The sequence below is a fragment of the Vicia villosa genome, linkage group LG7, assembly GCF_029867415.1.
Source record: "Vicia villosa cultivar HV-30 ecotype Madison, WI linkage group LG7, Vvil1.0, whole genome shotgun sequence".
Lineage (NCBI taxonomy): Eukaryota > Viridiplantae > Streptophyta > Magnoliopsida > Fabales > Fabaceae > Vicia > Vicia villosa.
This window is the reverse complement of record NC_081186.1, coordinates 95216326-95237512: the sequence shown is the minus strand read 5'-3', so window position 1 is coordinate 95237512 and position 21187 is coordinate 95216326. Positions and strand designations below refer to the sequence as shown.

The 21187-nt window shown below is 29.8% G+C and overlaps 1 protein-coding gene and 1 non-coding gene across 2 annotated transcripts; one reads left to right on the top strand and one right to left on the bottom strand.

Annotated features, from left to right (window-relative positions):
- Nucleotides 1-6668: 6668 nt before the first annotated feature.
- Nucleotides 6669-9103, top strand: LOC131615963 (F-box/WD-40 repeat-containing protein At5g21040). The gene is made up of 2 exons (XM_058887167.1): nt 6669-6814; nt 6913-9103. The coding sequence occupies exon 2, from the start codon at nt 6998-7000 to the stop codon at nt 8696-8698; it is 1701 nt and encodes a 566-aa protein (XP_058743150.1). The 5' UTR covers nt 6669-6814; nt 6913-6997; the 3' UTR covers nt 8699-9103.
- An 11779-nt stretch (nt 9104-20882) lies between these two features.
- Nucleotides 20883-20955, bottom strand: TRNAR-UCU (transfer RNA arginine (anticodon UCU)). Its single transcript has one exon. It is a non-coding gene; the product is annotated as a tRNA-Arg (tRNA).
- Nucleotides 20956-21187: the final 232 nt, after the last annotated feature.

Genomic DNA, 21187 nt, shown 5'->3' with positions numbered 1-21187 from the left:
TTTAACAAAGGTTCATTGTGAGTGACATATTACCTTCACACAATCAAATCAATGGTTGATGAACTTGCTGTCATCAACTCTCCATTAGATAATGTTGATATAATCATTCATACTTTGAACAGACTTGGAATTGAATTCAAAGAAATTTCCACTGCCCTTCGTGCTCGTGAAAATCCGATTGAATTTGATGCACTTCTTGACTTGCTGATTGACTATAAAAGTCATCTTAAAAGAGAAGAAGGCCCAACTCCTATACCCTATATAAACTCCATGGCTACCTACCCAAGCACAACACTGGCCCCTCTGGTCACCATGCTCGAGAAAATTCATCTGCAAATTCCATAAATTGGATTTTGGATTCGGGAGCCACACATCATATCACCAAATCATCATTAGTTATGGATCTAAATCCCAATAGAACATACATGTAAGGCTATTATTTCCACAAAAATGTATAACTTACACCTTCCTAAAGTTCTTCATGTTCCTAATATTTCACAAAATTTATTGTCTGTTACATCTTTATGCCAAACTAATCTCACTTCTATTGAATTTTTCTCTAATCATTTCTTGGGGAAAGATCTGAAAAACAAAGGAACCTCTTCTAAAAGGATTGCATAAAAATAGACTTTACCACATGCCACCACTCACAATCCCCCATACAACCTTCGTCACCACCATCTCTTCATCTCTTCCTTGGCATCATATCTTTGGCCACCTTTGTGAAAGAACAATGAGACATATTTTCTCAAAGCATAAAATATAATGGTTATCTTTTGCAGCAACTAACCATTGATGTAGAATTGGAAAGATCCCGAGCGATGAACAAACAAGAACATAATGCCTTCAATATCAATACTAGCTGTTATAAATAAAGACTTCGAGAACAAAAGCGCGACTAGAATTTCAAATTTTGAATTTTGGTCAAGCAAAAAATACTTTAACATAAGGGTTCTATTTCTAGAACCACCTGTGAGAGCAATAAGATGAACAAGTCCAGTAAGCATGTTGTATCTTATGCATTATGGTGTACTGTATTTAACTTAAGTGAATCGTATCTCACGGCATTACATATTTATTTTAGTACATCGTACCTTACGTTGATCCTTATTTCACTTAACTACATTGTACCTCATGTGATATGACAAAATCTTTCTGTAATAATGTTTATGTGTGTAATTACCATTTGTCCCTCATGTTTATACTAAACACAAAGCATAAACTGTGTCACCTTTGTCTAATTCAATATTGGACCTTTATACATTTATCATATTATGCAAGATGAGCAAATTTCATATAGGTCACTCATGTCCTTCAATATGATTTGTGGAATATCCATCAACCATCTTTATGGTCATCCTATTAGAATAATGTTTGATCAATAACAAAGTACTCAATTCAACATATAAGATTCATAGTGATATCAGATCGAAAGGCGATATATATCAATATCACATGGAGAATAACTTATGACACTTGCATTATATTCTATGTAGTATTTTAATGGCGGGCCAATCTAGTATAAATATTCCTCCTAGTATTTATAAATCTCTCAAGATTTGATAGTTCTTTATTCATGATATGTGAGATGTGATCATTGATCTATCCATAGAATAGTCTCAATGCTTTAATGTTATCATGTTTCACAATAAAGTTGTTTACGAATAATGTCCTTGTGTTTAGGGACTTTATTACTTTGAAAAGAAAAACATGATAAAAAAATCTCTTATGATTATTAGTAGATAACTCGATACAAGTATCAAACTTTAATAAAACTATTTACTTATAAGACTTACACCAGCAAAGTAGCAAAGTACTTGTTATGGGTTGGACAAAGGCTCAATAAGAGGACCCAAGTGCTAAGCCCAATGACACAAATTCCATTAAAATTATTTATTATATATAATTGTCAAACATAACATAAGATACATTTTGTGATTTCATACTATGCGTCACCCATTTTGAACTCTTAATTAACTTAGAAGTTGAAATGTTAACCTTGTAGGTTCACCTTTGTGCCACCGCACCACTGTATCAAGAGTCCATCACCACGAATCAATAATCAATCACAACTTTGGATTTTAGAAAAACTAGATCTATGGCCCGTGCGTTGCACGGGTTTAATTAAAATATGTTTTAAAAATATTTTCTGAATTTTAAAACATCAATTTAAGTAAATATGAATTTACATAAATAATTTTTTAAATATAAAACTGTTTTCATATTTAATATTAATTTATTATAGAAAATAAATTTTCTTATATCATTTATAGCCTTATAGGTATTAAAATTATATAAATTTTTTTAAATATAGTGGTTTAGTGATAAATTAAAATTATAATGCTAAAGATATTGAGTTTAAATTTTTTTGTTCAATTAGTAAAAGAGACATTTTTTCAATTTTTTAAAATAAATAAAAGTAAAAATAATTTAAGATGATTTTTAATATTCAATCAAGTTTAAATATCATATCATATTTTATTTTAATAGTGCTGTCAGATAATATTTTTTTTGGAATAAATATATAATTATTATCAAAAATAGTTAAAACAACCGTTCCGAAGATCCAGGTGATGTACTATGCATCCACAATCCTTAAGGAGATATATACAATATATCTATAATTATACATAGTTTTTTAAGTTTAAAAATATATTCATTCGATTATATTTTCACTAATCTTATCAAATTTTATTTTAATAGTGCTATTAGTTGATATTTTATCCACATATGATTGAATATTTTTATATCATTTATATTTATTTTTTTGTTATATATGATTTGTAAATAACAACTCATTTATATTATAATATTTTTTATTACTCACTCATGCCATAGTACATAGTTTTTTAAGTTTAAGAATATACTCATTCAATTATATTTTCATTAATATTCTTTTTATGAATTTTTTCATCGTCATTTTTCTATACATTTTCAACAATTACATTTATCTTTTATTTTTTTATATCAAATTTTAAGTTTATCAAATATTGTTTAAGTGTCACTCTCGAGACTATTGTTGGTAAATAAATTATTTTGAATTTTTAATGGTCTCTATTTAAATGCACCATCAATTGACATGGAATTGAATAAAATAACTCTTCAATTTTAAAAAATTGAGAAAACTTCAAGGTTAAGATTTTTTTATTAGTTGAATATTTATTTTAAAATAAGATAAATATTTCATTTAAGTTTATTTTATTTACTATGATTTGATTTATGCTAAAAAAAATTATTCAACTTATTTTATTTGTTAATAGATAATATTATTTAGTAATATTTAAATATCATTTTTCATTTTTAATTATAAGCAATTCATTTTTAAATATTCTAACTGTTCAAATCACTTGTAAGGTGTAATTAAAATGATGAATGAAAAGAAAGACAATAAAAAAAATCTTAAAATTTCACACCTTTTTTATTTTTCCGGTTAATTATAGTAAAGAGAAAGTAAACAAAAATAATATAGTAATTGTTCAAATCACATATATGATATAATAAGAATGAAGAATGAAAAAGATAAGAAAATGAAAAATCTTCAAAATTACATTCCTTTCTTGTTCTTCCGAAATAAACTCAAACAATATATTAGCAATTTCCAAATATATTTATTTCATTAAAAAAATCTTATATATGATTTTTTTAATAAAACGAATAAATATATTAAAGATATTGAAAACAAAATGATAAAAATAAATATAATTAAAAAAATATAATTATCATCAACATATTAGTATATTTTAACTTTACAATTTAAGTATCATCTCCTATATTTAAAAATTCTTAAGTCAAATTTTATAATTTCAAATTTAGTCTACGCAATTAAAATGGTTAGAGACAAACTTATCTCTAAGAGATCACTTGTCATCGATTTCTTGAACACTAAAGATGCAATTGAAATAACAATATGAAGATAAGATCAAATTAATGGAGTTAGTATCATACAACATTAACTAAGGAATAGTCAAAATAAAGATTAAGAAAGATAAACAAAAAGTTACAATACAAAATTAAAATCCTGCGACAAAATTACTACTAAAAAGTGATTACAAATCAAAATCAAACATTAACTAATGAAGAGTCAAGATAATATGAAGATTAAGAAAGATAAACAAAAATAACAATACAAAATTAAAAAGCTACTAAATCAAAATTAAAAACAACATCTATATTCAACATTTAGTATATATACATGATTGGATGTATATTTCTTGAAATAGACAATCTTGAGAACAAATTTAAAAAGAGAAATGGAAAACAATTGAGATTGAAGGCCATTTTTTGAGGTATTTATAATGAATACATAGAATTCAAAGAGAGGATAATTGAAAAGTAAAAAAATTGTAACGCACGTATATTCAATAAAAAAAGTTACAGCAATATTTTTTTTTTAGAATAAATTAAAATGTAGAAGATGGAAAGTTTTTATTCTCTCTTTAGAAATCTTTAATTCATTATTATTGCACTTAATAGAATTAAAAAAATCAATGAAAAATGTTTAACCGTTACATTCAAATTCATTCTTATTAAATGTTTTTGTAGAATTCATTTTTATTAAACTTCTATGTGACCGTTAAATGTTATATATTCTAACTGTTAAATATTAAATTTATTCTTAAATAAACATGTAACCGTTGTATTACTTTTTTATATTCTTTATTATTGCAATAAGTATGAATTAAAAGAAAGTTTAATCAATTTATTGATATTGCATCATCACAAAGTTTCTCATTTTAAACTTACTCTCTAATAGATTGACCGTATTATTTTAATAATCATTATAAAATAATCTTTAATCAATAATTTATTTATAAAATTATAATTATTTATCTATTAGCCCTATCATGATAATAATTCTAATTTTTTTGTTGACATTGCATCATAAATAAAAATTGACAATTATTTATAAAATTAGAATTATTCATCTATTAGCCCTATCATGATCATATACTATTTATTTTATTTCTTCTTGACTATAAATTATTTATACAAAATATTTTTTTATATAAATTAATATTTATTTTGTTTAATATTTATTTATTTATTTATTCTTAATTAATATATATTAAAATTGTAATCAGATTTTTTTTATATTTTCTACTATTGCAAAATAGATAAGTAATTATAATTTTTACAAATAATGTAATTTTTAATCATAGTAGCTGAATATTATATTATATTATATTATATGTTATTTATTTAGAAATAAAAAGTTCATATTTATTTTGAGAAAAAATATAATATTTTTGAAAAGAGACAATTGTATTGACTCTAATCAACTTTTAGAGTTAATTAGTAATATAAAATGAAAAATTAGTCAAAGTATTTTCAATATGAATTTTTATTAAAATTAAATTCATTATTAGAATAATCTAAATTCAATTATTCATTTAGTGTTTAATCTATAGATTAAAAAAAAAATTATTCAATGTCAAGTCCAAAAAAAAAATTTAAATCATATTTTCTCTAAATTTTTTTATTTTTTAAAATCATATTATTTTACTAATATTATTAGCTAGATATTATATTATTATTATTAATAGTGGTGGTGGTTTAATATTATTATTATTTTTTATTTTAATATCATTAGTAATTATAGTATTGAATTGGAGTTTGTGTTTGTGTGAATAATTAAAAAAAGAGTGATAGAAATTCTAAATTCTAATATAATGCCACATAAGCATTAGAATTATAAGATGCTGCCACATTGGATTTAGGGTTAGATTTGTGTTCAAGGTTGTCATCATGACAACCTTGGATTTATATAAAAAAAGAGTGATAGAAATTCTAAATTCTAATATAATGCCACATAAGCATTAGAATTATAAGATGCTGCCACATTGGATTTAGGGTTAGATTTGTGTTCAAGGTTGTCATCATGACAACCTTGGATTTATATTAAGTAGATATACATAGGCATGTAGTTCACTTAATAATTGATTAGATCAAATTAATTATTTATTTTTTATTGATTCAATTTATTTCCAAAATATAAATTAAACCAATCCATTATATTTTGGGTTAAATATATTTTTCTCTTTATAAATATCTCAAATTTTATTTTTAGTCTCTATTAAAAATATAATATATTTTAATCCCCACAAAATTTTTATGCATGCAATTTTAATTCCTAATTTTTTTTACAATTTTAAAAATTGTTTAATTATGTTTTAACTTTTAAATTTTTGATTAACTTTTTTCATACATGTATGTACCGTAAAATATTTGCTTATAGAATTTTAGTTTTTTATAATGAAAAAAATTAAATATGAATTTTTTAAATTTCAAAAGATAATGATAAAAGTAATGAAAATCTCAACTTATAAATCAATTTTTGAATTTTTTTTTTAAAGATTTTTTTATAACGCTATAAAAATGTCTACAAAATAATCATTCAAAAATATAAATTAACAACATGATTAAAATTACGTGCATAATGATGTTGTAGGATCAAAATATGTCTTTTCTCATAAAGGACCAAAATCAAAATTTATAATTTATAAATTGTATTATTATTATTATTATTATTATTATTATTATTATTATTATTATAATAATAATAATAATAATTATTATTATTATTATTATTATTATTATTATTATTATTATATTCAAAATTTTAAATTTAGAAAATAGTATTGAGTTGAATTACCTTGTAACTGTTGTAAGTCCAGCCAGAAGGGATATACGCTTATTCCTCAGCCAACCAGTTTTGGATCTCTCATCAATTCTTTGACCTAACTAACCACACAAACCCTTTCACCATTCTTTCCCATTCGTCTCCATTCTCTTCACCACCCATTTCAATTCTCAGGTATTTCCATACTCCATTTTTACCCTCTAATTTCGTTTAACTTTTTTTTTTTTTTTTAAATTATTCTTATTTAATTGTAATTTTTTTTTCAAAATTAGGGTTTCAATTATTTCCCAATTCATTGTCTAGGGTTTGAACAATTTTCAACCCCTTTCATTCATAGCTTAGGATCCTTTTACTTTTATGGAATTTGATTGCCTGCAGAGTACTGAATTTTCTCAAAATTTGATTAAAAAATCAGCCATAGGTATAGATATAGTTGATCCAAATCCAAAATCTAATTCCAAGGAAATTTCAAATCCTGATTTTGTTACAAATACCAAATCTGAATTTGGAAAAGGTGAGAATTTTAAGGGAAAGTTGAAGTTGAAATTGAAGAAAGGAATCAAAGCCTCTGCCACTGGTTTGAATCAATCATCGGGTTCCGGTGATGTGGTTGATGTGGTTCGTCGGTCGATTACCGACCTTCCTCCTGCATTGATATCTGAGATTCTCAATTGCCTTGATCCCAAAGATCTTGGAATTGTTTCGTGTGTTTCGTTGATTCTCCGTGGTCTTGCTTCCGAGCATCATGCTTGGAAGGGGTTCTATGATGAAAGGTGGGGGCTTCCGGAAGCTCATGTGGCCGCGTTGGAATCTGGGGCTGGGGACAGAGTTACAGATGATAAGTCATGGAAGGAGATTTTTGTGGAAAGGGAGTTTAGGAGTAAGACTTTTATGGGAAGGTATAGTATGGACGTGTTGTATGGCCATACCGAGGCGGTTAGGACTGTTTTCTTGTTGGCTTCTGCAAAGCTCATATTTACCTCTGGGTATGACACTGTTGTGAGAATGTGGAACATGGAAGATGGGTTGTCGATTGCGTCGTGTAGACCTCTTGGTTGCACCATTCGTGCAGTTGCAGCAGATAGGAGACTACTGGTTGCTGGTGGTACAGATGGGTTCATTCATTGCTGGAGGGCTGCTGAAGACCTGCCCCATCTGTTTGATCTTAAAGGCTCGCGAAACCAGAATACCGAGGTTCGACTTTGGGGTCATGATGGTCCGGTTACTTCACTTGCTTTAGATTTGACGAGGATTTATAGTGGCTCTTGGGACACGACTGTTCGCGTGTGGGACCGTCACTCGATGAAATGTACTGTGGTGTTGAGGCATAGTGACTGGGTTTGGGGACTTGTTCCTCACGATACTACAGTTGTCAGCACATCGGGATCCGATTTGTATGTTTGGGATACTAATAGTGGTACTTTGGAGAGCATTGTTCCAAATGCTCATGTTGGTAATGCTTATGCTTTGGCAAGAAGCCATTCAGGGGATTTTGCTTTCACCGGAGGCGAAGATGGTTCTATACATATGTACGAGATTGTTCGTGATAGCTATATGATCGAAGCGTTGCATGTTGCTACATGGGATCCGCACTCTGGTCCTGTGCATTCCCTTGCCTTTGAGTTTCCTTGGCTTGTTTCTGCGTCAAGTGATGGCAAACTGGCTCTAATAGATGTGAGGAAGTTAGTGCAGACGAGCGAGCGTGTTCTACGGAAGAGAGCTTCAAAGGCAAATAATTCGGGAAAAGTTAATGCAGAGCCTCCACAGAGGATGTTACATGGATATAAGAACAATCTTTACTCTGTAGATATAGGAGCTGATCGAATTGTTTGCGGAGGTGAAGAAGGTGTAGTCAGGATTTGGAATTTCACAGAAGCTCTTGAAATTGAACGCAGAGTCCGTGCATCGAGAGGAGTGCGATTAGAGAACAGAATGAGACGGCGTAAGCTTCAAACTGAGCTCAACAGTAAAGGTGGTAGGAGTGATCAATGTTCTGTTGCGGCCAAGAAGAATTCAGTGCCTTGTATTTGGCCGAGGGGTGGAAAGACGAAGGCGTAGCAATTGCTGACATCAACCGTTTGTCTCTAAGCGCCAGTTATCTATCTTTTATGTTTCTGCAAAATTGATCAATACTGTATTTTGGTTTTAAGCAGGTAAACTGACCAACTGAAGTTTTTTTTTTCTTTTAGTATTATGATTTAATTACCAGTATTAATAGTAGCAAACTAGCAATCAGATGAAAGCAAGTTCATTAAATATTTCACTCAAATAATTTTCAAATGATTGGTTCTGTGTGAGAACTCTTTTACATAAGTAGTTGGCATTTATGGTTTTATTAGTTGTTGATGTGATGACTTGGTTAATAGATAAAGGTAAATATTTTTATCAGCGTTTTAGAGTTTTAAGATTTTTGTTAGCAACTTTAACGGATAAAAAAAGAAAGAAAGAGGAAACAACATTTGGGAAGTAGGATTAATGTTTGTTCAGCGTGTTTAAATCTTTGTCAAAGCCAAATACAAAGAAGTTTAAGTATCACATTTTAACAAATTATTTGTTCCAATATAAGGGTCGCCTTTACTATCCAAAGCAATTTTCATTTTCTTTTTTCAATTGTACCCATCAATTAATACTACCTACATCAGGATAATTTGATAAAATTGATATTGTCTCTTTCATTTATTATATTTTCTTAATCGGCTGCGACTCTTAATTTGAGACGGAGGGAAATATTTTCTTAATCGGCTGCGACTCTTAATTTGAGACGGAGGGAGTTAAAATAAGAAGGGAGACTCTAGAGAAAGCTTATTGCCAATGGCAAATAGCAAAATAGCAAAAGTGTAGATTTAGAAAAGATGATAACCAATGTGCCGATTGGTTGGCCAAATTTGGTACTACTATATTGTTTTTCTCTCACAATTGAATATGGTTCTTCTTGCATGTACCTCTAGGGTGTATAGGCAGCTAATAACTTAGTCTTTCTTTGTTCTTTATTTTCCTCCTAATTAAAAATACTGGATAACCAACAAATTTACAAAAATAATCTTCATTCTTTTTTTACTTGTCAAGTTTCTTTTATTTGAAAAAAATCATTCTTACATATTTACTTTATTTCTAACATTAATTTTTTTTATGTTACTAATCGTCTACCCATACAATATACGATATGTTCTATTGAATTATTATTTTATTAAACTATATTTTATTTATTATAATTTTAAAATATAATTTTCATTAAATTGATACGAATGAAAAATTTTATATTTGAAGGGCTTTGTTTAAAATATATATAATTTGTTATAATGTTTTGAAATATTATATGACCACTTAAAATAAAATCTACATGAAACTAATAAATAAATAAAATAGACCATTTATATGTTATATATCTCATTCTAAATAAAAAAACAAGTAAAATATAACATAGTTAAAATTATAAAGAAAAAGAAGAAAATGGTATAATTGTATCGTTAAAGAAAATGGTAAAGATTACCTGGAAAGGTCATAGTTTTTATCACCTCTTATTTGCGGATGATTGTCTCCTCTTCACTGAAGCTAAGAGCTCCCAAGTAAAATTGGTATGGGATGTTCAAAGTTTATGACATCTTCAAATGTCCCTCGGCCTAAAAAGAAAATTTGAATCTCTTTTTCAATTTAACCATACTTCTCATCTGGGTAAGTACTTTGGTTTTTCCATGTTGTTTGGTAGAGTTAAAAATTCAAATTTCCACTATATGTTAGACAAGATGAATGAGAGGCTGACAGGTTGGAAACTGAGCCTTCTGAGTAGATCAGGCCGAGTCACTTTAGCCAAAAGTGTTGTTACTATTATGCCTTTTTACACTATGCATAACCTTTGGCTTCCTTCTAGAATTTGTGAGAATATTGATGCTATTGTTCGTTCTTTTATACTGGGGAAGAACTCTTGTCATTGGGTTAATTTGAAGAGCTTAACTAAGGCTAAATCTCATTGGGGTTTGGGTATTCGCACGGCTAGGAACTCAAATATATCTTTTCTTAGCAAACTCATTTGAGATATTTTGCATTAACTGTAAAAGCTTTTGATTCATATGCTGAGGAAAAAATATTTGTTTGAGACTCATATTCTGCACACTCCTTATAAGCCTGGAGATACTTGCATGTGGTGGGCTATCGTGAAGGCATTGGAAATCTTAGGGTCGACTTTTATTTGCATAGTTGGGAGAGGTCATATATCAGTTTGGTATGATAAATGGATCAATGATATATATATATATATATATATATATATATATATATATATATATATATATATATATATATGGGGGCGACTCAAGTGAGAACACTTGGTTATTATGAGAAATGAGAACAATGAATCACGACCATTAAATTTAATTTTAATGGACTGGATTGGTTTCTCTTTCTAAGATCCAGTCCATTAAATATTAAGGATCTTAGAAAGAGAAACCAATCCAATCCATTAAAATCAAATTTAATGGTCGTGATTCATTGTTCTCATTTCTCATAATAACCAAGTGTTCTCACTTGAGTCGTCCCCTATATATATATATATATATATATATATATATATATATATATATATATATATATATATATATATATATATATATATATATATATAATGTTGTCCTTTATGTTGACATCAATGATGCTTATCTTTGACTTTGTGACTTGAGAGAGAATGAGGATTGGAACTTCAACAAACTATATACTCAACTCCCTACTTTTTACCAAGGTTGTATTCGTAGCATTAAAATTCATCATGATACTGATGACAAACTCATTTGGAATGACTCCCCTAATGATATATATTTAGCAAGCCATGGTTATAGGTGGTTGGATAAACGTTCAACTCAACATGTTGCGCCTAATACTTCTTGGAAATGGATTTGGTGACTACCAATTTCTAAGAACCTAAGGCATTTTTTTGGCTAGTGATGCGTGGAAGTCTCCCCACCTATGTTTTTAGAGGTTACCGCCATCTTACCATAAATACTTCATGTCATAGGTGTGGTGCAAGCATGGAAAACTATATGCATACTCTCCGTAATTATGCTAGTGCAATGTCTATCTGGACTTATTTGCGTCCCACTCATCCTAATGATTTTTACATGTAAGATTGTCAAATTTGGTTCAAACACCATGCTACCACTGAAGCAAGCATTATGTTCATAGTAACTTGTTTTTAGATTTGGCGGAATAGAAAAAAAGACATTTTCCAGAATGTGAAAAAAGATATTTGGGATTCAGTCAACAATATATTATCGTATCATTCCTCCATGGTTCATACCCTTGATCCCACAAAAAGCAACACGTGATTCGTCATGTTCGTTGGCATCCCCCTTCTGAAGGCTTTATTAAAGTCAATATGGATGGATCCTCTTTTGGCAACCTTGGTAATGCCGTTTTTGGAGGCCTTTTGAGAAATGATGGTAGATTTATGTTTTTTTTATCTTGTGACCGAATTTCTAATTTATTGGATGAACATTAAGCTATTTTGAAAAGTATATAATTGTCTTGGGATCTTGGTTATAGATATATCATCATCGAATCTGACTCTCAGACATCTTTGGACTTAATTGTTGACACCGAGCATAATGACTTTCATACCCATGCAACTTTACTCTCTCCCTCTCTCTCTCTCTCTCATTAGGAATTTCACTTCTCTTCCTTGAACGGTCTCCTTTGATTATTGTGTCATTCTGTTTTTAGCATATATTATTTTACTAATTATTTGGTTTATTAATTATATTGAAGCATGATGATTAATTAAATTATGTTTTGTAAATTATTTGGGTTATATGTGGTTTTGGTTAGAAGTGAGAAAATGAGAAAATAATAAATTGGGCCTATGTTGGGTTAGTATGAGAAATAAGGGGGTGTTATTGTTAAGCCCAATAGATAACTAAAGAGATACTGAGATTTTTACAAAATAAGAAAAATAGAAAGATAGTGAGAAATAGAAGAAAAGAGGAAAAGAAGAGAGATGAGGAGAAAGAGAAGAGAAATAGAGAAGAAGGAGGTAACCTTAGATTGAAGATTTTGAACTAAGGTAAGGGTGCGTCTTCATCTTATTATGGGATATATGATGCATAAGTAATGGGTAGTAACATGTTAGGATTTGAGAATTGAAATTCTATGTTTTGACATGTTAGGTTTTGATTTGAATCCATGAAATTGATGATTGAAATATGTTTTGATGTTAGTAATTGATACATATATGTTGTGTTGATGATATGAAATATTGGGTTATTGATAGAAGAGGTTTGGGGTTTTGGAATTGGGTTGAAAATGAGTTTAGAAGCATAAAAATCTGTTTTTTTACTCTAGTTCAGTGGGAATCGGTTACGGGTATATTGGTACCCCCGGTTACCACTTGAAAAATAGCGTTTTTTTGGACGTTTTAACTGGGTGTAACCGGTAACGGTTCTAAGGGTAACCGGTTACCGTTTGGACAGATTTTCCAAAACTTCAAAAATTCATATCTTTTGTACCGTAAGTCCATTTTGAGCGCCGTTCAAAGCGTTATAAAGCTAGTGCAATAACCTTTTTGATAAAAATATATTTTTTGGAATTAGATGATTTAATCAAAATGTGGTTATGAGAAATGACATGTATTTATGTATGTGTATGCCATGAATTAATGTTATATGTGAATAACATGTATTGGTATTGTTTACCTTGTGTTCATTGTGATGTATAGAATTAATGAATGCTATGTGAATTCATTGTTAGTGATGTATGTATGTTGAGCAACCTTTGGTGAATGATCTGATGTGTTCGAATTATTGTGATATGATTGTATGATTAAGATTGAGAGATAATCTTAATCGCATATGTTGTTGGTCTTGTTGCACATGTATTCATGGGAGATATTATTATTCCAGTTGGTTGCTTTGATCCTTGTATGGAAATATAAGCGTGGCTTTGTTCCTATGTGGATCGGAAGAGGTGGACTATATGTTCATATTGATGGGCTTTGGTCTTGTCTGGATCAGAAACGTGGCTATGGTTCTTGAATATGGAATCGGGAGCGAGTGAGCTTGATGTTCATATTGGTACCACATGCATGAGTTGCATTGATTGCACTAGAGTCACATTTATGTTATGTGATGTTTGCTTTTATGCGTATTATGTGATAATTTGTTAATTGTTACATTGGTGGTATGTGGGATATATGCAATATATGTGCTATAATTATATGAATCATTATAAATTGGGATAATTGTATTCGATTCTTTTAGAAATTAAACTGTTGAGCCATGTCGTATAGTTGAATATGTGAAATAGAGTGAGATATGCTATTTCCATGAATATGCAAGGTGTGATGAATTCTTTGGTTGATGTTGTTATACATTGTTCACTGTTGTATATTTCTATAATGATTTGAATTCTCACCCCTTCTGTTTGAATGTTACCTTTATATTGGAAACATGCAAATGATCCGAAGTAGCTAAGATGCGGAGTTTAAAAAAATTAGCTCCTTTTATTATTTTGTTTTGGCGTCAATGCTCTGATATGTAACACCAGGAGGATGAATGCTTGTTTACTTTATTATTTGTTGTTTTATTTTGGTGATTATGTTGGAGTATTATAAACTCTATTTATTTTGAAGAAAAGTTGTTCGATGCCGTCAGAGAATATTTTTGTAATAAACATGATTTCCTTCCGTTGCATTAATAAAGTTGAAGTTGAAGTTGTTTGTCGGTTCATCCGAAAAGTGTGTTATATATCTATTTATGCATGTTTGCGCAAATTTTATTGTTGATGAAGTGTAGCATCCTAATTGTTGTATATCATTTTGAAAATAATTTACTCTGATTTTATTAAATTATCGCTAGGGAATTAGGGTGTTACAATCATACCTTGAGAGAAGAGAATATGTATGTGCTGATTGATTGATTAAGTTTGGTGCTTCTAATGCCAACTCCTGAAAGACGTGGATTGACTTTCCTCCTCAGTTGAATATCATCTTGCTAGCAGATATCTCTGGGGTGTTTAGACAATAGATATCTTAGTATTTTTTTTTTATTTCTTGTTTTTTTTACTTTCCTCTTAATAAAAAAAAGATACCTTTAGAGTGCGGAATGAAACAAGTTCCTCACCATGAACCACATTTAATAGCCAATTGATTGAATAATTTTGCACATATATTTTGTTTTGACTAATCTTTTCTCCTTAGTTATCTGTACCTCAACAACAACATTGACATTACTATCATTAACATTAGTAATATAACACCATTAAAATGTCCACATTTTTTTCTCAAAAAATGACTTTTTTATTTCTAAGTATTCATATTAATTAAGGGATTAACTTATATTAACTATTTATGAGTGGATTAGTAGCTACAAGATGAATATGATGTCCATCTCTACCAGAGCCGTCTTAAACTTTTGAGAGGCCCTGGGTAAGAAGTTGAAGTTATCTTCAGTTGAATCGTGAAATTTTTTCAAGGGGCCCTATTTAAGCGTAAATTAGCTGTGGAATATATAATTGGAGGCCCTTTTTGACATAGCTTAAATATAAAAAAAATGTGAGGCCATGTGCTGTAGGTCGCCTTGCACACCCTCAAATATGGCCCTGATCTCTACATCTAAGCTTGACAAATAAGAGCATAATGTAATATCCAAGCATAGGAATAGGTTGTATATGAAAGTGTTTGTGAGCGTCCAATGAACTCCATGTTGGTCTATAAATGAGGAGTAATATATAAACATTACTATAACACGCCGATTTATTATTGATGTTAGCAAAAGGTCTTGCACATATAAATTCTAAGATTTAGTTGGCATACCATATAGACATGCATGAGATTCATTAAGTTATAGGCATAAAAAAACCTAAAGAATTTATGAATGAGTGCTACTCAAGAAATCTTTATGCACTATGTTACAGTTTTCCTACAAGCCACATAATTGACATGGAGATATGGCCTCAAGTTGAAGTTAATGAACTTCACCCCACTTATATACAAAAAGAGACATGAGAGACATAAAAAACCAAGGTTTAGGAATTAGGGGAGGGTGGTTCTAGAACAAGGTGACCTGGTATGGCATATCAATGTACTAGATGTGATAAATTTGGCAATAACTTAAACTAGTGCAAATCTATTATTCAAAATCTAGATGCTTTCAAAAGAAATGTAAGACCTATCTATGTTTAATTATTGAAAACTATCTGCTTGACGCATATTATTGATAAAATTATATCTTTTACGTTTGTTGTAGAGAAAATATCTAAGAAATAAACGAAGAGTTGAGGTAGATGGTGAACCAACTCTTACAATTGACATAGTATCGATGCAAGTGTTAAAAAAGAAGGATATTCCAACCATATTAAACCTATTGTATATGTAAACTATATTGAATCTCTTGTATGTGTTTAACCAATTGAAAATTTTGAAACTGTCCAACTTAAAATAATTAAATTGATGAAAATCAAGAAAAAAGCACATGCCAAGCATACTAAACCTATTGCAAGTGTTGAACCTGAACATGTTAATAATGTCTAAGATGTTGAACTTATAACATGTTTGATAGTTTTCTTGATGAATTGATTTCGTCATTTCTAAACATTGTGTTTGACACATTTTTTAGAAGCATTTCAGGTGCCTAGTTAAAAACTGCAAAATTAAGAGCCAATAATGATACCATTGAAGAAGAGTACATAACAAAAAAAAAGTTGGTATCTAGTTCTAATAAGATGAGTAGTGATAAGTTGAGGAGTCTAAAGATTAAGTCATATAAAGGAACAGGGCCGTCTCAAACAATTCGGTTACCTTGTTCGAATTTTTAAAATCGTCCCTTCAAAAAAGAAAATTAAAAATTAAAAAAAGTTTATTTTTTATTAGTTTATATATAAAATCATTTGTCATTAAAAATATATAATGAAATCAATAAATTAATGTTTTGTAAAATTAAAAAATTAAAATATATTGACTTGAAAACCTTTATGAATTTAAAATTATAAATTTAAAATAATTACATAAAAAATTATTTATCATTTAAAATATAAAATTAAATAAATACTTTAAGGTCCTGTGCAACGGGCCAGGTTGCACAGGCCCATATCCGACCCTGTAAAGGAACCAATGCAAGTGTTAATGAACCAATGTTGGTACTTGAGTTTGAAGAAACATTTTTGACTCAATAATCTAGTGTTGTGGTACCCGACCATAAGCTTGGGACATGTATCCGATTTATGGTATCTTGGGATGATATATCTACGAGATTTTCTCAGTGATTTTTATAATGTTTGTTTTTGTATTGATATAATTTACGTAACTCACTTGCAACTGTTATTATCCATGTAATTATTGAGAATCAAGTGTGAGGAAGAAGTCCCACATTGGTTAAAAAATGAAGAATGAACACTTTATAAGTGAGAGAACCCACACACCTATCACCTTAAGATTTTAGGTGGATATGTGGTTTGTCTCTCACAAAGGTGTGTCCCAAGTGTAATATGCTCCCTTGTTGACCCCCCCCCCCCCCCCCCCGAGTAACCTCCAACAGTGATATCATGAGCCTTTGGTTCGAGAAAGGGACCGACTTACTTATAGTTAAAGAAAGTATCATGAGCCTTTGGTTCGAGAAAGGGACCAACTTACTCGTAGTTGAAGAAAGTCAACAGATACAGGTGAATATGGAAGATAGAGCTTTCACATGAGGGAGAGCATTGTATATTCTCACACTTGAGGAGGAGTGCCACATTGTTTAGAAAAAGGAAGAATGAACACTTTATAAGTGAGAGAACCCACACACCTATCACCCTAAGGTTTTAGGTGGATATGTGGTGTGTCTCTCACAAAGGTGTGTTCCAAGTGTAATATGCTCCCTCGTTAATCCCCCTCGAGTTACCTCCAACAGTAATGACATATGAAAGGTGCACTTTATGTGCTTGTTTGGCCGATTTTGAAGATGCTATGCCTTATGCACATAATGTGTTTTTTTATCCATGTAAAAACCAGGCTATGCAACACAATGAATAATGTGTTTTAGGTACTTTTTAAATAATTATTAGCCTATGCATTTGAATTCACATTGTTTTATCCCTTTGTGTATTAACAGGCATATATGTACTAATATGTGCTTCTGTTTTGCACCATGTTAACAATTAGATATGACGTTGCTATATTGTTCAGTCAAAATTATAAAAAGTAAATAAACATAACAATAGGATGGTCAAAAACCATTATGGATAACTATGACCTTCTTTTACTTGAAATGGTGAACTATATGATATTGTTTGTAATTCTCAAACTCATCCACTTCACATAAGTTTAGAATTTGCTTGCAACAATGGCAAGGTTATCATTGTTTATTTGATCGAATTTGGCAAGGACATTAGAAAGGATTTTGAAATTCAGGAAGGAATATTATAAGGACATTGGAAAAGAATTTGAAATTTAATTTGGCGAGGAATATGGGAATGAATCTAGCTTAAAAAAGAATGGAAATACAAAGAATAAACTTCAATTTGAAAAGAAGAAAACCTAATGGATAATTGTTGCACTTATTATTTTTTGGATTTTTTTTACAAGCATGTGCACTTTGGTGCTTTTTTAAGTGATTATTAACCCCCTTCATTTGAATGAACTTTATTTGACGTCTTGTGTATTAACATACAGATATGTATTAGTATGTGCTTCTTTTTTGCACTATGTTAACAGTTAGATATGATGTTACTAATATTGTTCAGTCAAAGTCATAAAAAGTAAAGAAACATAACAATAGGATATTATCAAATTTAATTTGATTCATTCATGTTGGGGTCTGTTGAAAATATACATGTTGAAGAAGTCTCACATCACATAGTTTTGTGAAGGAAGAGGGAGTTCAATGATATATATATATATATATATATATATATATATATATATATATATATATATATATATATATATATGATTAAAGTTCTTCTAAGTCCAATATCGCTTCGTATAATGATGGAAGAGAGAATCCAAGGTTATATATAAAATTCAAGTTTTTCTTTACAAGATGTACCAGTTAAAAGAACTTTAAGTTTGTATTTGACTTTTTATATTTTCACTTATGCTCTTGTTTTAGAGTGTTGTGAGGGGTAGTTAAATATTTTCTTTGGAGAGTGTGGGTGTATTGGAGCTTGGAGTGGTTACGGTCGTGGGTTTTTTTTCCAGTTTTGAAGTTTTCACGTTAATCTTCTATGTTGTTATTTTGGTCCTCTTTTTTCTCTATGCTTGTTATTTTCCCAACAAATGGTATTCGAGTCTGGTTTGGTGGGGTATAAATTTTAGTATGCTTTGTTGTTGAAGTTTTGTCTGATCTTTCACAACTGAAAATAAATTTTATACTCTGTGTTGGTTGGGAAAATATTATTTTGTTGCAGGAAATTTTTTGGTTGCAATGTAAAGTTTTTCAAGTGTAGTTTAGATTGACTTAGAGAAATTTGATGGAAGAATCAATTTTGGCTTGTGGAAAATTCAAGTCAAAGATATTTTGATACAATTAGGATTATATAAGGCGTTGAAAGGAAACATTTTCAACATGGACAATGAGAAGTGGGAGGAACTAGATTTGAGAGCTTCGAGTATAATCGACATATCTTTGGCTAAGAATATTCTTGCGAACATTCTTGGTACGTCGTCAACCAAAGAACTTTAGGAGAAACTTGAAGGGCTATATCAAGGAAAGGATATATCAAATCAGTTGTTGTTAAAGGAGCATTTTCATAGCTTGCGTATGGATGAACATACAAAATTATCTGATCATCTAAGTATTTTAAATGGTATTGTTTCTGAATTAGAAACTATTTGAGTCAAGATTGATGAAGATAAAGATTTGAGACTCATATGATCTCTTCCATCTTCCTATGAGCATATTAAACCTGTTTTGATATATGGGAAAGAAACTTTGAATTTTGAAGAAGTTGCTAGTAAAATCATTTTTGAAAAAAGAAGATTGAAGGGTGAGGATAATACTTCATCAAACTTAGCGTTGGTTACTAGAGGAAGGCCTTATGTGAAGAAAAACAATGAAACATTTGTGAGATGTTGGAAATGTGTAAAAATTGGACATATAAAGTATAAGTGTTCTGATGGGGTAGCATCAGAGAAGGGCTCTGAGTCAAATGCTAGCAATGTCTCTCTCGCTGTGAGAGAGGATGATCTTCTTTGAAAATTGGGAAGTGTGTCCTCATGACATTTTTGGTGTCATGGAAAAGTACATGTTATTACTAGCGAATTAACACACGGGTATTGATGCAAAGTGTGTTGTGAGATTATGTCGATGGTTGAAGAGCTTCCTACCAACATGGAAGTTGCACCATAAAATTTTAACCTAGTTTTCGGCATGTGAAAATTCTTGAAGTGGTTTAACTTCAAGTGAAGTATACCCTTATTTATGTGGAGATGAGAGTTTTTTAAAACCATGATTGTCAGTGAGGACAATGTTAAAATTCTTGGAGTGGTGTAGCTTCAAGTGACTACTCTTTATGGTGGAGTATGATTGTAGGTGAAGACAATAGAAGTTAATGTATTATTTTCAATCAAGGTGAAGATTGTTAGGGTTGGTTGAAAATATACATGTCGAAGAAGTCCCTCATCATTTAGTTTTGTGAAGGATGAGGGAGTCCAAGGATATATATATATATATATATATAGGATTAAAGTTCTTCTAAGTTCCATATGGCTTAATTTAGTGATGGAAGAGAGAATCTAAGGCTATATATAGGATTCAATCGGGACCATGGGGATGGTTGAAGGTAGTCTGTGTTGTAACAATTTTTACATAATATTATTCTCTTGTTGTCATTTGACATCGGTCGTGGTTTTTTCTTCGATTTTAAAGTTTCCATGTTAATCTCTTGTGTTGTTATTTTGTTCCTCTTTTTTCCTCTTTGTTTGTTATTTTCCCAACAATTCATTGTACCAAATTCACATTGAAATTAAAGATCATACCTTAATACTTATTACACCAACTTGTAAACAACAACAACAAAAATTTCAAGAAATAATAAGTACAATATTCCTTTAGATAAGCCATTATAACCTTGCAATTGTTGTAAGCAAATTATAAACATGTGGAAATGGATAAGTTTGAGATTTACCAACAACATCATCTAGTTCATCATTCTAGATAAAAAAGATCACATATATAAAAAAAAACAAGGTTTAGTTCATCTTTCTACATAAAAATGTTACATCTATTCAAAAAAGAAGAAAAAAAACAAGCTCAATGTAACATCTATTCAAAAATAGTAAACTCACGCCCAGTGGGACTCGAACCCACAGTCGCTTGATTAGAAGTCAAGCGCCTTATCCATTAGGCCATGGGCGCCTTATTATGTTTTCCAAATTTTTTATATTAATTATATATAAACAAGTATATTTTTAATAATATTTTTTTAGATTCGATATAATAAATATGGTGTCATCTAGGGTGAGTCATCAAATAGGTGATTCACCGGTGAATCACTTATATTTACCATTAGATTTATTTATAAAATAAAAAATATTTTAGATGAGTTAAAAACAAAAAAATATAACACATAAATTTGTCCTCAAATTAT